We start from the raw sequence: 17,421 nt of genomic DNA on the forward strand, positions 1-17,421 counted from the left end.
CTTTAATTAACAATAATACTTAAAATCTTTTCTCGCTGGTTTTCTATGGCTTTTAACGTTTCGTTGAAATCACTTATCCCTGTCATTAATAGCAACTTTACCAGCGTTATGGTCTCCAGCTAAAATGTGTTTAATGTTGTGTAATTATACTGTTATAAATCGTACGCTCCTTTAATATAAAATATACTATTCGTATTTTATGTACCGTAAAATGTGCAATGATCCCCCATCCGTTGTTTCAGAACGTTCGAAAATTCTGTTGCAATTTCATCAATAGTTTTGCCTTAAGATGAAACTTTTATTCAGTAGTATTTATAAAAGCTAAGCAGTTACTCCGCGTCTTTCTGCCATTCAGTTAGTTAGTTCTTCCTTTAAAATTCCACTTTTACAACACATCGTTTGATTTCTTTATCTTTATTTATTTCAAATGGTTCGAAAACGTGATATAAAAGTTAATAAGGGAATAAAATTCTCACCTGTGGCTAATTAAAATTTGGGTATTATTGTTCGACTTGACAAAATTGAGAACAGAAGTACTATGAAGGCAAAATGTGAACTTAGATCTTTTATTATTTGGGGTATCTAAGAGTAGTGTAAGATTCTCACTAGTGTATTTCTCAGTTACTGTAGAAAGTGACGAATCTTAAGAACTAGTTAGCGAATAATCGCTTATGTTCGTGTAACAAGAAACAACAAGATGGAATGATAACTAACTCTTTATTATTCCGATAAGATTTAACAAAACTCCGTCTTGGAGTGTACAATAAAAGCCGACACTTGGGCTTGAACTTGAGAGACTAAAATTAGACTAAAACTAAGATTAACTAAAAAGATAATCGAAGCTATCAAGATTCTAACCGAGTTGGCCCCTTAACTCTATTTGATTACGAAGCTTATCAAGGGAATGAATACTGCTGAGCGTAATAACAGCTTTGAGAGAGAGAGTAGCCAAATCAGAAACTCTGATTTTCTCTAACTCAGCAAGTAGACTTCGCGGTTTAAATACCGCTCCTCCTCATTAAGTATTCAGAGTGATTCCAAAACTACGTTCTGGCCGGAAGTAGTAAGTTAAGAATTTGAAAGGAACTTAAAATTTAACTGTTCATAAAATTAACATAATCCTTGCAGTAGAAAAAAATTACAGAATTTTTTATCTGAATCAGTTACTTCAAATAATATCGATACTTAACAAACAATATAGATGTATAAGCTCGACCAAGTGAAAAGTACATTGCATAAATGACTCAGTGTAGAGAGTTTTGTAGGTAAGCCTGACAGTTTTTTAATAACTGCACTAGTTTCCTAGAAGTTTTAATTTTCTAGGAGCTGTACTTTCAAAACAAGGTAAGCAATTTCTCTAAGAAAAAATTCCTTAAAGATATTTGTTTGTTTAGAGATGGATAGTTACGATATGGAAATTATGGAAAACACAAATTATGGAAAGCAGAATTCGATAGAAAAGTACAGAGTAATTTCCTACAGTGCTGTTTTAAATTTCATCATACCAGGTACCCTGTCATTGACGGAGAAATTTCTTGTCTTTGACACAAGAATTAAAATGAAACATCGACGATAATTATACCATCAGATGGGTTTTGAATAAATCCGGAAATGAAATCTTATATTACGGCCCTTATGTTCAATAACAATAGTGCAATGAGTTTTGATTGAAATCCATGCAGTGAAGAGTAGTTGACCACAACCACTAATCGCATTAATAGCAGAATTTTACTACTCGTAAGATATACTTGATAGCTTTATGATTTTCCCGTTATCACACAGAATAGTACAGAAGATATTGTTGGAGCCTGAAAAAAACTTAGACATAGCAATATACCAGTTATTCAAATACATCTATTGGTGTTAGAGATCTTTACTTGCTTAAGGTGTAATTTTTAATGCGTTTTAAGGCCTTAGACTCGTGATAAGTTTTGCAATTTGAACGTGCTGAAAAATGTGCTTTTTTAAACGAAACCAAAAATTTTTTGCAAGGTGCAGACTTCCTCCATTTTTAAAATTTCCGTCTTCAAGCGTACCACCTGCTTAACAAGTGTTATTATTGCTTTCCACCAATGGCAGCGTATATAATACCGCTAAACAATTGTAGTTCGATTCGGGCTCATTTTTTTCAGTTTTTTGGTGGACGAGTGGTTGCATGGATATTAAAATCATGGCTTTTTTCCATATGTATCACGTATGCAGACTAACTTGTCTTGGAAAATCTTCACAGAATACATCTCTCCTTATAGATAAATAGCACTAATGTGCAATATTATAACCCAATAAATCTCCTTCCAAAAATATCAATAATAAAAACTAATCAACAGTTACTAAAGAAATTATTTTTTCTATGCAATTAAGAAGCTTAAATAAATGAATATAAAAAAAACACATTATTTTCTTCTTTCATTTTGCATGATTTTTTAGCCTAATTTTATTTAGCTACTTAATTAAATTTTTTGACTGAACAGTTTTTTAATAATTTCAACACCCTTGAGAATTTCTCAAATTTTAAGAAATAAATTAATAACTAATTCTAATAATCAAGAAAAGAAAATTTCTGGCGAAATCCAGTTACTATTTTTAACGGTACAAATAGTTAAAGAATATTTGAAGAAATTACTCTTTTTCAAATAAAGAATTAAAACCAAACACCTCAGATAGATATTAATAAAAAACGGGGTATATTCTTTGTTAAACTATTATTTAAACTATAAGCATTATTATACTATGCCACAGTTTTGCGAGAAATATAGAAACTAAGTGCAGGAAAACTGAAAATTCTTATGATATCCATATTTCAGAAAAGAAAAGAAAAATAAATGTAAGCCTTTGGTGATAGTTTTCCGGTTAATATTCTAACACAGGCATGGATCAACATTTTATAAACATTGTCACTTATAATATTTTATATTATTTGTATACGAATTATTTTCATAAACTATTATAATAAACTGAGAATTAATATATTTAAAAGCATAGCTCGTCTGGTAACTGTGAAACTGAATACGTTTCACGTCTTCACATTGTTCGAGACCCTCGCCGGGACTCGAACTTTTTACCTCTCAGATACGTTCCGAGTGTGCTAACCTTTACATCACGAAGGCATGATGGAAGGATGGAGAAAATCCTTATAGTGTGGCAAAGGAAATATTAGAGACAGAATAATTAGAGTCTACTAAATAAAAGGTCAGAAAATAAAAGGTATCAGAAGAAATTGTGTATTGATGAAAATGCAAAACGGAGCTATTATAATTAAAATAAATAAAAATAGCGAATTGTTAAAATGAATGCTGGTATATTCTGATACAGTTTACAATATTAAATTAAACCTTTGGGTACATTTGACGACTTGTCATGCACTTGTTTTGCCTAAGTTAAGGATAATGAATTTTTATCGTCATTCAAACTATGTCAAAATTAAACATGTACATTGTTCATGGCAAAAATAATTGGTATCAGTTATAAGAGCAAGTTTCTTGCAGTACTTCAGTGAACGTTGTTTGTGAAAAGTCAACAGAAGAATGTTTTCAAATAAATTCGTACCCTAAGGGTTAAATTAACACCCTACACTTATTTTTAAATTGAAATTTTGTGTTTATAATGCAAAAAATATAGCAATTTTAAATTCGTTTATTTTTTAACAGATGTTGGTGTATACTTTATTGAAGAGCTGGAACACTACTAAGCATTGGTAGTTCAGCACAAATCCTGGCGAACTGATTGGCTGCATGGCAAGTATATGAGGCTTTCCCTATGTACAGGATCCTTTACACACTTTAAAAGATGGTATCTGCATATCGATTTCAAAGTTAAATTATCGTTATAGTATGTAATATAACGTTTGCTTAACACATATCAATATTCTCATAACTGTATGTGACATATGACATATGATAGAGAATCGAAATAGCTTTTGGCAATACATCCTGTAAAGGAAGTATAGATGCTCAACCGGTATAATGATTAGTGGTGTTGAATTCCCGATGGTCTCGGGTTCGAATGCCGAAGAAGGTACGGATGTATGCAAAATGGCAAGGGGGCACTCAAAATACACAGTGAGCCAAAACTCCCCTCCAGAGGTTCATGCTAGAAGAAGAAGTGTGGGAGACCCTCAGACCACCCCTGAGTCTGTTTCAAAATGTAGTAGAAGCTTAAGAGTTAGCTAGGTGTAACTCAGTTACCTGTGGCAGTAACTTATAAGCTATTTCTCCCGCCTTCTTAGCATGTCTTCGTAATGTAGTCGTCAGCCCGCTGGGCGCGTATTCCAGAGATTCGTGGTTCGATTCCCGGAGCAGGCGTTGCTCATTTTTCATCTCTCTTGCTTTGAAATAACCTAATGTCTCTACAGTGGCGCCCAAACTAAAAAGGGTGGTGGATGATGATTCTCCACACCCATGATTTGGCCATTCGGTCCTCTAAATCCCAGTAGCCCTTTAAAAGGGGGAATATATAAGGTATTTCTCCCGCCTTCTTAGCAGGCCTTCGTTGTGTAGTGGTCAGCACGCTCGGCACTTATTCCAGAGGTTCGATTCTCGGCGAAGGCGTTGCTCATATTTCATCTGCCTTGCTTCGAAATAACCTAATGTCTCTACAAACTCAATAAGTCAATCGCCTGTGGAACTACTTATAGTTGTTGGCTTAGCTTCTACCAGGACCTATAAAGGAGATACTGCCTTAAGAGATCTTGAAGAACGCCGTATAACTCATGAAATCAGTTATGCCTGGGGGTCTTTCGTGAGGAAATTACAGCGGTATGTGCAGCAGTCCCCATGGACAGATTGATGAAAGTTGTTCAACTAACCGCTTGCTCTTGTGCTGATGTCCACCACTCTTGCACTTTGAGCACTCCAGTAATTCTATAGGCATAAGAACAGGAAGACTGTATTAAAGCCAACATAACTTATGTATAATTATACGAAGCTAGATTGAAGTTCAGTACTAACAAAAATAAAGAAGTTTCTTTCATGAAAGTCTGTTTACGTTTTGCTGGTGAACCCTATGTAATGTGAATACGATCCAGTTTCCCATAAAACCTCCTTCACGAAGTCGTCCCTCGCATTAGGAAGATAGCTCTTGTGAGCTTTGCCTTAGTCGAATAAGTATTTTACCTTTTCTCTCGGATCTAATTTTCTTAACCAGTTCTCTCTAACTTTCTATCGTGTTCAGTTCAATTAATATAACATTTTGCTAAAACAATTTTTTCGGAAACCGCTATTCTGGCATTACTGGAAACATTTTGGAAAAACGATAAATAATTTTAATGCATTTTAAATAAGTTTTTATCATTCTGTTAGGATATTCATAAGCAGCTAGTCACTCATATTCAGAATATTCGAACACACTGTTCTGAAAGTGTGAATTTATGAAATGTGGTATCACGGTTCGTTTCTCTCTTTTTTCTCTCCCCTCTTTACATGCTGTTGTTTTCAGTTTGCACTAAAATATCCAAGCCATTATAAATTTTGTGGTCCACTGTAGAGATGTTCATACTAATGAGCAAGCTGTTCATTACGAATGCGTATTTATGCTTTCGTAAATACCGGTTACTTTCAAAAGCGGTTGCCATGAAAAGTTCAATTCTAAAGGGGTATATTACAATCTATAATCATGGAAAATGACCCTCTTTTAGTTCTACTTATCACTTCCAGAATGAAAATAATGCTCATGACAAATATAACAAATTTAGATCAGTTTGTGTGTGTTGACAGAACAAAATATTAAATAATTTTGTATCTGATTATAAAGCGTCCTAAGCATTTATTATACAGTTATGCTCCAAATTATCACTAATTATTATTATAATATCACTTGGATATGCTATAAATTAATTATTTTGCCTAAAATATCTGTCTAAAACTCTAATATAAGTATGTTTTAAATCATGTTGGTTAAATATATATGATTAAAAATAATAATTTAAATTATTTTTAAATTCCAAATTATTACGTTCATAAATATTTGATGTATAGTATTGGAAGCATCTTTATTAATTTGAGTCAACACTGAAATACCCATCAAAATTATTTTTTAAGCATGTTATAAAACATATCGTTAAAAAATGAAAAATAATTAAAGTATTTTACTTCACAAGACAGCTGTGCACCGAGTGCTGGCAAAGTGTAATATTGCATGGAAGTAAGTTAAAGATTTTTAAATAACAAGAAATTTCAGAAATAAATATTCGGGTACTTCCCAAGGGTCTTAGAAGATAAATACGTCTATTATGATAGGGAATAACGTAACGAAAAAGTATAGCTAAAAAAAAACTTTTGAATGTTCCTATTTAAAATATTTCAAATGCCAATATGGCATATCTATGTGGCGTTTATTTACTCACATTTAAATTTTAATTTTCTTATATTGTCTTATTCTTCATGGTTTCCATCATTTGCATCAGACGTTTTGCAAGTGGGAAGGAATTTTGAAAACTGCCTTGACAGAAGGAAATAAATGATATCAACTTATAGGGGGTATATATGGACTATGAATTGAATTATGAGAGTATATATCAACTAACTTATAGGTGGTAGTGTATAGGGTGTTTCTCCCGCCTTCCTAGCGCGCCTTCGTGGTGTAGTGTTCAGCACACTGACCCGGTATTTCAGAGGTCCGTGGTTCGATTCTTGGCGAAGGCGTTAAGCTAATTTTTCATCTCGCCTGTCTTAAAAAAATTACCTAATGTCTCTACAGTGGCGCCCGAATTTTTCCGAACTCACGGTTACAACAAAGCTACAGCTGAGTTAACTCCATCGACATCGCAAACCCCACTGGCTCCTGGCAATATGATGGAAGGCTTTGGTTATCTGGTGGACACTATGAGAGCCTCCATGAAACCCTCAGTGACATTTGACGGAAGAACGTCGGTCACTAGCTTCCTAGAAAATTTAGATAATAATTTTTTTATTTTATCCTGTTCCTGATGTGCAAAAGATCACGATAGCTACGACCGTCTTGCGAGGACAGGCATTAAACTATTTGAAAGTAATTGAAAAATTTCGATTGGGAGAAATTGGAAGTCCCAACGTTCGACAATTTTAAAGCCGCGCGAGTAAAAGCTTTTCCCTTGGTGAAGGATAGAGCTAGGCTTGAAGCCGAATTGTATAGCAAGTACCAACTTAAAATTAAAGAGTTGTCCAATTTCATCTTGGCTGCTTCCAATAAATACTTAATGTCTCTACAGTGGCGCCCGAACTAAAAGGGTGATAGATGATGATTCTCCTCATCCAAGATTTGGCGATTGGGTCCTTTAAAAATCCCAGTCGCCCTTTAAAAGTAGGAGTGTATAGGGTGTTTCTCCCGCCTTCCTAGCGTACCTTCGTTGTGTAGTGGTAAGCACACTGAGCCGGTATTTCAGAGGTCCGTGGCTCGTTTCCCGGCGAAGGTGGTCTGCTAATTTTTCATCTTGCCTGTTTTAAAAAAATTACCTAATGTCTCTACAAACTGCGTAAAATAATTTTTCGGTTTACAGTGGCAAAGGTAATAAAACAAACATGTACAGAATACTAATAATTCAGCCTGAGTTCAAATTCCGATAAACGAATTGGCTGCGTATTATATTTTTGGATTTCCAATGGGTAATCCTGTAGAGACATGAGATATTTTTGGAAGCAGGCAAGCTGAAAAAATGAGCAACGCCTTCTCTGGGAATCGAACCACGGACCTCTGGATTACGCGCTGAGTGTGCTGACCGTTACACCTCGAAGGCACGTTAAGAAGGCAGGAGAAATACCTTATAACCCAAGCATGAGACAGTTCCTTTAAAAAGCCCCTTACGAAAACATCCTTCCCATTAAGCAAAGATCCCTTGAGCTCTTTGTCTTAGTTAGTTAATAAACCGAACAAAAAGAAATCCCATTGAAACTTCTTTCCATAAACATACAATATTTTACAAAAAGCAAAATACTAGTTAGCGTTTGGCAGATTCAAAGGATTAGTCAAAACCTTCAAGGCCTAAAACTCTTTTGACGCATAGTGTGTAATTTTCTTACTATTTTCATAATAATTAAAAGCAAGTAAATCATGCCAAACCTCAAAAACTCTCATCCAACACTGTTTATCCAATTTTCGTTTTTCACTTCAGATACATAAAATGGTCTTATTATGCAATTACGAGATGGCAGCTTGGGAAGTCTGCAGAAAAAAAATCAACTGTAGATGAATCGTTTTAGGTTATCCATGTAACAAAACCTGCGAACACGAGTGGAAACAATAGGTGCCTGAGCAACTGAAGATGGAACAAGGACGAAGGGGGAACCACCTGTTTGTATCTGTATTCCTACGAAATTGTTTGTCTGATTGAAGTTGAGACAAAATTCCTCTAAAACGTCTCTAATGAAAGTCATCACTTATCCTTCAATGAAACTTTCCAGTTAGTCTTTAATTAGTGTTCCTTTGTTAAGAAATTGTCATTTGTACCTAATTTAGCTATCTTCATCTATTTAAATAAACTTCATCTAATTTAACTTCTTCTAACTATCTTCTGGTTGAGCTACAGATACAGAATTAAAACAACGTAACGTTTTGTCGCCGGTTCGGTGACATGCGAAATTAGATTATTCTTTCGACCACACAGAAACTCAGATACTATTTGTGCTACTACAAATAGATTTTGCAACCATAGTATTTACAGCTTTGTAAAATGATAGACTCAATATTCTTCTATATTTCAAACCAGACTTTCGAATGATTGAAACGTGCTGCTGTAACGGATGAACATGCTATACTCGATCTCTGCCGCATTTAAATGGTTCCGATTCTACATTACTTGACACGATATTTCAGTGATGAATAATAATTAAAATTATAGGCGAATCTTTACAAGTTAGAAGGAGTTATTTGAAGAAATCTAACTTTTTTACTCCAAATTATAACTATACTGCCAGTTATTGCTTCTTTTGGCGCTAGGCACATCCTTAGCGGAGTCTTTCTAAACTTTTCCAATGTTAAGCTACTATGCATTTATCATCTATGCACCCTGGTAAGTATTGCGACATAATCAAACGTTACATTGCTATACACCGTTATTATCCATAGTAGGCTATCTGTAACTCTCTCGACAAACAGCACTGTTGACATTTCTTTTGATTTTATCTTAATAATGTATCAAAATTTACTGCAACGCCCTAAATCAATACTTAGGGATTGACTGAAGGAGACTGCCAACTGATAGTTATTAGTGATCAACAGCCTTTTGATCATTAGTGGCTTACAGTGTAATTTTATATTAAAAACCTGTCTAAATTTACAGAGGAAACTGGTGACCAAGGACATTGAGTATCATCACTACCCTTTTGTTTCTCTTTATTTTAATAATCTACCTAAATTTACTGTACTATTACTGTAAATACGGCTAAATTTATTGTAAATACGGCCGATGTGTAGAGTACTGATGACCAACGGCCACAACTACCATATTTGTTTTTAATTTTATTTAATGATTTAGTTAATTCACGTAATTTTAAATGCATTTCATTAACAGGTTTTAAACTGATGGTTTTGATCAGCATCCACAACATTATTTTAATTAATGGTAGTTGTTTCTGCCGCACTATATCAAATACTTGTTGCGGAATCATTTGGTTTTAAAAATTAGAAATTTTTTTCAGCTGTATTTCGACTTTTGGGCTTATTTAAGGTAAAGCTTTGATTTTAAAATTTATTACTTATTAAACGGTGCTCAGCCTTTCCTTCATTCTCTTAAGGAGAATTCTTGTCCAAATCTTAATGTAGTATACTAACGAAAAGGGATTCGGGGGGGGGGAAGATACAGCAGGTTTGAAAGGAATTAAAAGCCATTGTTTTTAAATTTAATTAAGTTAGTTGCATCTATTTAGAAATAAATATCAAACGTAAAATTTTATTAGAAGAGCTCAAACGTTGAATTTTGTCACAAATTATTTTAGTTCCATTCTTGTGAACGCATTAGTTTCAGGAAGAGATTTCTTTCGGAACGGATCATGGCCTCTTAAAGAACTGAGCACCACATCTCGAAGTAATCTCCTTCGCATGATAAGTGTCGCACTTTTCAAGATGACTTCAGAAGAATATTTTTGAATTTTTTACTTTCTTCTCCCCCATTAATAGGTGACTGAGGAAGAAGATGACCCAGTCAGACAATCCACCTCAGTAAGGAATTATTTGATTCGTGCATCCGTGGATATAACATCCTAACGGAAACTACTTATTGATTAATTAAGCCAGATAGCTTGTAGAGACATTAGGTATATTTTTTGGAAGCAGGCAAGATGAAAAATGCGCAATCGCCTTCGCCAGGAATCGAACCACGGACCTCTGGAATACCGACCCAGCGTGCAGAACCATGAAGGCACGCTAGAAAGGCGGGAAAATACCTTTCCGCCTGACTTCGTGATGTACTGGAAGCACGCTCGACGCTTAATCGAAAGGCCCGGATTTCGAATCCTGGCAACAGCATTCCATATTTTTCTTGCTTTTGCATCGATATAACTTAATGAAGCTACAAGTGGGGTACCCTCGTCATGATTCGAACTCCAGACCTCGGATTACTCACAGGACAAACTTCCAGTGGAACCACGAAGCTTTGCGGAAAGAATGAGATAATTCCTTTAATAAATAATAAAATGAGATAATAGGCATTTTTTCAAAGCAGGAGAGATGAAAAATGAGCAATGATCTCGCCGGGACTCGAACCACGGTCCTTTCGAATACGCGTCTAGCGTGCTGACCACTACACCACGAAGGCATGCTAAGAAGGCGGGAGAAACACCTTATATATTCCCCATTTTAAAGGGCGACTGTGGATTAGGGAATCCAATCACCAAATCCTGGTGGTGGCGAATCATCACCCATAAGCTTTCAGTTCGGGCACCACTGTAGAGTCTTTTACAATTCTTCGTTCTTAGAAAACTAAAGAAATTCTCAGTGTCCTCACTGGGATTCTCGCTCCGAATCTCTCGAATACGCGTCGAGCGTGCTTATAGCTACACTGCAAAGACATGCAGAAAGAAGGGAAAAGACATTTTATATACTCCCCTTTAAAGAGCGTCTAGGGATTAGGGTATCCAGTCCCCAGATCCTGGTGGTAACGAATTATCGTCCACCATATTTCAGTTCAGGCGCCACTTGTAGAATCATTAAGTAATACCAGTGCAAGAATGTGAAAAATATGCAATGTCTTCGCCAGGATTCATTTTTCAGACCTCCCGAATACGCATCGAGTGTGCTTCCAGTTACAACACGAAGGCATGCGGAGAAAACTGGGAACGAAACCTTATAAGCTTATTAATTGAACTATGATATTAAAGTGAGAAGAACTGAAACGCAACGACAGTAAAATAGCTGAACCAATTTCTCCTTTTAGATCATCAGTAATCGAACATAATATTGTTAATAGTATTGAAAGCTCTTTAAAGGTCATAAGTATAATTTAACATTATTTTCACAACGAAATTAGGAAAACTGATCCTTTAAGATTGCTAGTAATTTAACTTATTATTTCTAATTTGTGAAATACTACTGTGCATGAATCAGACATTCGATCGAATCGAATGTGAGTTATATTCATTCATGAGACATTCGAATGTTCGAATTCCTGGAATCTTGAAAACGATTTGAATTTTCGCGTTTATTCCACCATTAGAATCTTTCTAAACTGGACTTAAAAGACTATTAAATATTTTAATTTAATACTTTGAAAATGTTTGTTTTATGGGTATTGTATCGAAGCATTTGTTAGAAAAGAATACGTTTCTGATTTATCTCAATTTTCAGATATTTAGGATTAAGAATTTAATTAATAAAATCTAAAACTGAACTTTTAATATTTCATATTTGGGGAGAGACTTTAATATTAACGTTCACTGTTTGTCTATGTTAGTTCGCAAAATAATCCCTCCCGCAATACTTGCTTTAATTATAAAATGTCCGGAAATGCTTTTATAATTATGAATTATTATTCAGAAATTTTTGTCAAATTACTTTGAGAGATTCAGCTTCAATTTTTAATTATGTATTTTTAATTATGTTTTAGTTATGTATTTCATTTATATCTGCTTGATAAATGTAGCAGATGCATTTTTGAAAACTGCGTTCTTGAATTTTTTTCCCATTCAACGTGCATTCCAGATTTTACTTCTTGAACGAAAGCATTCAAGAAAGCATTTTTCATTTTCTTATTATTAATATTCTTATCTGACAGATTCGAGAGATTCGAAAATGTTTTAAACTCTATGATTCGAACCCTGAGCTCGAGTGTACAGAAATTTAGAGTTAAAATTTTTTCTGTAACTTACAGTATATGCGACTCTATTTGTATACATTCTTTTTAACTCTTTCTTACCTTAGCTAATTTGTATCTTTTTCTCTAACGAGCTCAGTTCATATATATAAAATCGTAGATGGATAGAACTCTGTGAAAATTAGAAAACGTGGTTTAGTAACACAAAACAAATTGTCAAATTCTTACCTCGTTTTTATCCTCCTAGAATACTCCATTCAAAAACACTGTAAAGTCAACCTTATTTCCAAGTTGAAGGTACAAAACGCATAGTCCAACATATCACACACATCTATTGTATAATTGAAACTTGTCCTCTGCAAACTCACCGAGCAATTAAAATTTCAGGGAAAAAGAAAGAAATTTATCCGAGAGCGGAAAAACTAAAACCTCCGCAGACGAAGCTTTTTATAAACATATTGCGTCTTTTCCTTGCGCTGATCCAAACTTGGGACCAGTAATTTCATCCACATCTTGTGGCTTATATTCGGCGCAGTTTTTACAGCAAAATAAATGTTGATTTGAGGACATATTCCGCAACCTCGAGGAATCGTACTTCTTTACTTCATAAAATATGCTAACCAACTGTCTGGTCATTAGATTAAAAACTATCTGATGTGGGGACCGCATGACTTTCTTGTACAGCCTATTAAATTTTATGCAATTTTTCTAAACTTCATTTAAACTTACTTTCTCGAATTTCACTATAGAGATATTTCTAATTCAATCAATTCAATTCCTTTTTCGCGGCAGAGCAAAAATATAAATATAAAAACTCAAATTTCATTAAAATTCGTAAAATACAGATAAACCTAAAACACCAAATACGGTTTGAAAAGCAATTTTACAATTAAAATTAGAGTTTGTACGCAAAAACAATTCTTTTTAAACTATTTCTCTTTTACGTTTATTCTTTTTTAAAATACACATATTTTTTTAACTCATTTATATTATTTTATTTATTAGCCCAAAGAACGTTATCCCAGAAGGGCTATGAATTTCGTTTTGGCGTTTTGCGTTGATTCACTATACACAACGAATCACTTTGAAAATTGTTGTCACCGAATATTAGAGCCATGTATTAGATTTAAAGGAATTAAATAATAAAGAAGCTGCGTAAATGTATGTATGTTTCTTGTAATGTCATACCTAGATCCATCAAATTTTGACTAACGTAGGTCTGCACCCGAATATGGGCATCTGGAAGCCCAAATTTGGAATTTGTATTATTATCTATTTCATATTTTGTAAAGCATCTAAGGATTATTTAAATTTTATTAACAGTTAAATTTTAAGTTAAAGTTCCTTTCCTGTCAAATTCTTAACTTCAACTTACTACTTCCGGCCAGAACGTAGTTTTGGAATCACTCTGAATACTTAATGAGGAAGAGCGGTATTTAAACCGCGAAGTTCTACTTGCTGAGTTAGAGAGAATCAGAGTTTCTGATTTGCGCGCGTCTGCCTTTTGGTTACTCTCTCTCTAAGCTGTTATTACGCTCGGTCGTACTCAGGCCCTTGATAAGCTTCGTAGTCAAATAGAGTTAAGGAGCCAACTCGATTAGAATCTTGATAGCTTCGGCTATCTCTTTAGTTAATCTTAGTTTTAGTTTATTTCTTACTATACTAGTGTTTAGTGAGTTCAAAAGCAAAGAAATTTTCCGAGTCAGCTTAATCCAATACTCTTATTGTCTAACATTACTGCATATAGACCAAAACTACTAGAATTAAAATCCAATGTGTATACATGTTAATGCTTTCCATATTCTTGCCAGAAATGCTCTTACATTGATTTGCACTATTCCACGTAGTGACTGGGTACACTCAGTCTCTGAAAATAATGTCAACAATTTTAAATCCGTGAAACTAAAACTATGAAACATAGTTTTTTTCGATATGCATAAATTTACCCAAAACCTTCCATATATACTAAGACTTTTTCCAAAGGTAAATTCTGAACGTAAAATTTATTACCTTCTTTTTAGAGAGATAACGGTGTCGCAAAAGTCTTCAGGCATTTTCTGAACTTCAGAAGAAATACTGTATGTAAATTTGTGAAAATATTTTGCATCTAAATAGCTTCTTCTTGAATTCTTTAATAATTTTTCTTGATCTTCTGTTATCATCTTGCTGTTTGCTTGTTTGTTTGTTTGTCGCATTCAAGAAAACAAATGCAAGTAGATATTTATAAATTTATTTTTAATTTGCAACTAACAAGCACATCTATTAGAAAAGCTGCTAATATAGTTACTTTAAAGCATTTTCACGAAAACGTGTTTCAATAAAATACTTTTCAAAGCAAAACAAAACTCAAAATTTAAAACGCATTATACGAATTTAAAAACTACCATGTGGTAAAAAATGCAGTATTATATTTACAAAAAAAGATCTCGAGTTTTTTAAGTAATGCCCTTATTTCTTTAGTATAAAATGTTAATTATAAATAGATATGCCAACAAACACGTTTTTTGATTTATATTCAAAATTGTATCTATATTACTTAAAATGTTGAGCAGTTTAAAAGCCACAAACACAATTTTAATATTTTAAATCTAATAACTACCTTATTTTAAAATAATCTTTATTTTACTTTATCTCCACTTATATAGTTTAAGAGAATTTACAACATTATTTTAATTATTAATATGACGTTTTCAATTCCATCACTGAATCATTTGTTTTTAATAATATAGCTAATTAAATTAATTTCAAATACTATCCACGAATGAGTAGTTTTCATGGAAGCAGTTGTCCTTAAGCTGTATTGTTTGGTAGTTATTCTTTCGGAAATGTTGCCATTTTCAGAGGTTGTAATTTAAGGGATATAATCAGGTTTATAGGGTTCAATTGCGTAAATGATCATTTTATGAATATCTGCGCCATTATTGTAATTAATGAAAGAATTTCTAATGTCGTACATCTGATAATGAATTCTAAACTCTGTCACTTTAATACCCCTAAATAACCTTTCATTTTACATTCCAGCCAGACACGTCAACAGAGCATGAGACAATTTCTTGCGTTCGGCTGTTCCAGTTCGCAATTTTAAATAATGTTGCAGTCTATTTGTTTGTTCTCTCTCAATTTTCAGTTTCAATCCATCAACACCCTTCCGTAGAACGAGTGATTCAACGGCCAGATAAACAAACGATGAGCGAGAATTGGCGCTGAGGAATCATACAGGCAGCTCGTTCCGAGCTAAATTTAGACACTTCTCCATTCGTGCCCTTCTAGTCTGTTCTCCAGAGAAAGAAGCTGGAGTCTTACTCACTCATTGCCCTGCCTCTTCGCATATTTTACTTGATATATATCTAAGGCCCCCTTGGCAGATCTGGAATAGATTGCACCAGTTGCTGTAGAATTACAGTCCTGGCTTTAGATGTTAAAAAGTCCTTAACGAGGACTCCCTAAATGAATTGACTTACATTATTGAAGAATTAACTTACATTATGTTTCGTTACACTATCAGGCATTTTTTATTTACGCATCCTGACAAATGCTGTAGCTGCATAAAATATTACGTCATCCCACAATGGAAACACTATATGTGTAGGTCACCGAAGATAAACGGTCTTGATTAGGACCGAAGAATTCTCTTCGGTACTGTAAAAAAGTATATGAGATTACATTTTCTTTCAATACCTGCCTAAACATATCCAACATCTATCCAATTATGTTAGATTATATTCAATTCATTTAAATTTCTGTTTCACAGTTTTGATTTTAAAATCTGCTACTGTTATCAGCCCATCGAGCGATTCTTGAAAATTCGTCAAAACTCGGTAAATGAAGATAAAATATTCGAACAAATATCGATTTGAAGATTAATTTCTAATCTATCTGATGATTCGAAGTTTTTGAGCTGATCTGTTAATATTTTGACGTGAAACAAAATATGTTTGAAAAACCTATAAAATTCACTTACACAATAAATATAAAAAACTGTATCGAATTTGAAAGCAAAACTATGTGTATTGTAATTGAAAATACGTATGAGTGGCAAAATGTCAAAAACATTGATTTGTTAGATGTGTGACAAAAATTTATTTCAAGATCAATCCTAAAGAATAGAGAAAGAAACATAAATAAAACCTCATAAAAATAACATGGTTGTTTATGTGTTTCTTATTAATACAGAATATTAAAACGCTTGAGAATTTTACCTTCAATGACAGAATCTAGCGCTATTTTAAATTATTCCTTAAACATCGATATGAACGTTAGAAATACTTTTAGATTGTTATTTTCAAAGGTTTTGAAATATTAGGTTGTTATATATCACAGTATACTACCATCTTTTACCAGTCAGGCCGAGCTGGCAAATGTTACCACCGAAGCAGACATTTCACTACTCGTACTACTGATTGCAAAGCTATAATACCGGTGACGAATGACCTTGGTGATGACCAGCGTTCTTTGCGTTAAATTTCTTTTAATAGACTATGTTAATTTCATACCCTACCCCACACTGACGACAATCGACTTGTAGGTACTGGTGACCCCTTTGGAATCCACATGGAGGTAGAAAGTAAGTCTTTCTGACCACCATGGGAATCCACCTCGGTAAGATAGACAAAAAGAATATGTGAGTCGGGCGGCTAAAGGACCCAAACCCCACCGAGGCTGGTCACTTCACTATGCAGTGAGCGAACAGTTAAAAGTAGCGCAACCTATTGCATTTACAATGGAGTCCCAGTCTCCAGAGACGAATTCCAGCTCAGTGTTTCACCATAATGTTATCGCTATGTTGAGACAAGGGTAAAGGCTACATTTCTCAACCAGTGATATTCAAACTTTAAGACGAAGACTGGCTGATCCAAAACTCTGTACGCACCGACAACCAGTGGTCTTTACTATCATCCCCTTCTGTTTAATTTCCTTACATTTAAAAAAATCTACGTAGCTAGTATAATTTTAAATACATTATATCCAAATAGTTTTTATGAGTATTTGTGATATTAATTAGCAAAAAATATTTCTAGTGCCACATATTTCCTGCCAACCTTAAAATCGTTGGATTTTAAGTTTTATTTTTTGAATCTCCAAAACACTGATACATTCATTTACGTGTTCCTCCCCTCCCCCTTTGTTTTTTTTTTCCTTGCGTTGGGCATGCAAGCTTCAAAATGTCTATTTACGTTTATTGCCAAATCGAATCTCAAAATATA

At 33.9% G+C, this 17,421-nt stretch overlaps 1 protein-coding gene across 3 annotated transcripts in view; it reads right to left on the reverse strand.

Moving 5' to 3' along the window:
* The window catches only part of LOC118181592 (uncharacterized), a 124,879-nt gene that overhangs the window by 51,613 nt on the left and 55,845 nt on the right, over window positions 1-17,421 (reverse strand). The window contains exon 1 of one of the 3 annotated variants that reach the window (XM_035350757.2): window positions 12,446-12,538. The exons of the other annotated variants lie outside the window; for them this stretch is intronic. Coding sequence (XP_035206648.1) covers window positions 12,446-12,474 — 29 coding nt within the window. The 5' untranslated portion in view covers window positions 12,475-12,538. Of the gene's footprint in view, window positions 1-12,445; window positions 12,539-17,421 lie in introns of those variants that run through there. 3 annotated transcript variants of the gene reach the window in all.

This window comes from Stegodyphus dumicola, chromosome 1 (assembly GCF_044657685.1).
Source record: "Stegodyphus dumicola isolate Sdum_Otavi_A_Nest chromosome 1, ASM4465768v1".
Lineage (NCBI taxonomy): Eukaryota > Metazoa > Arthropoda > Arachnida > Araneae > Eresidae > Stegodyphus > Stegodyphus dumicola.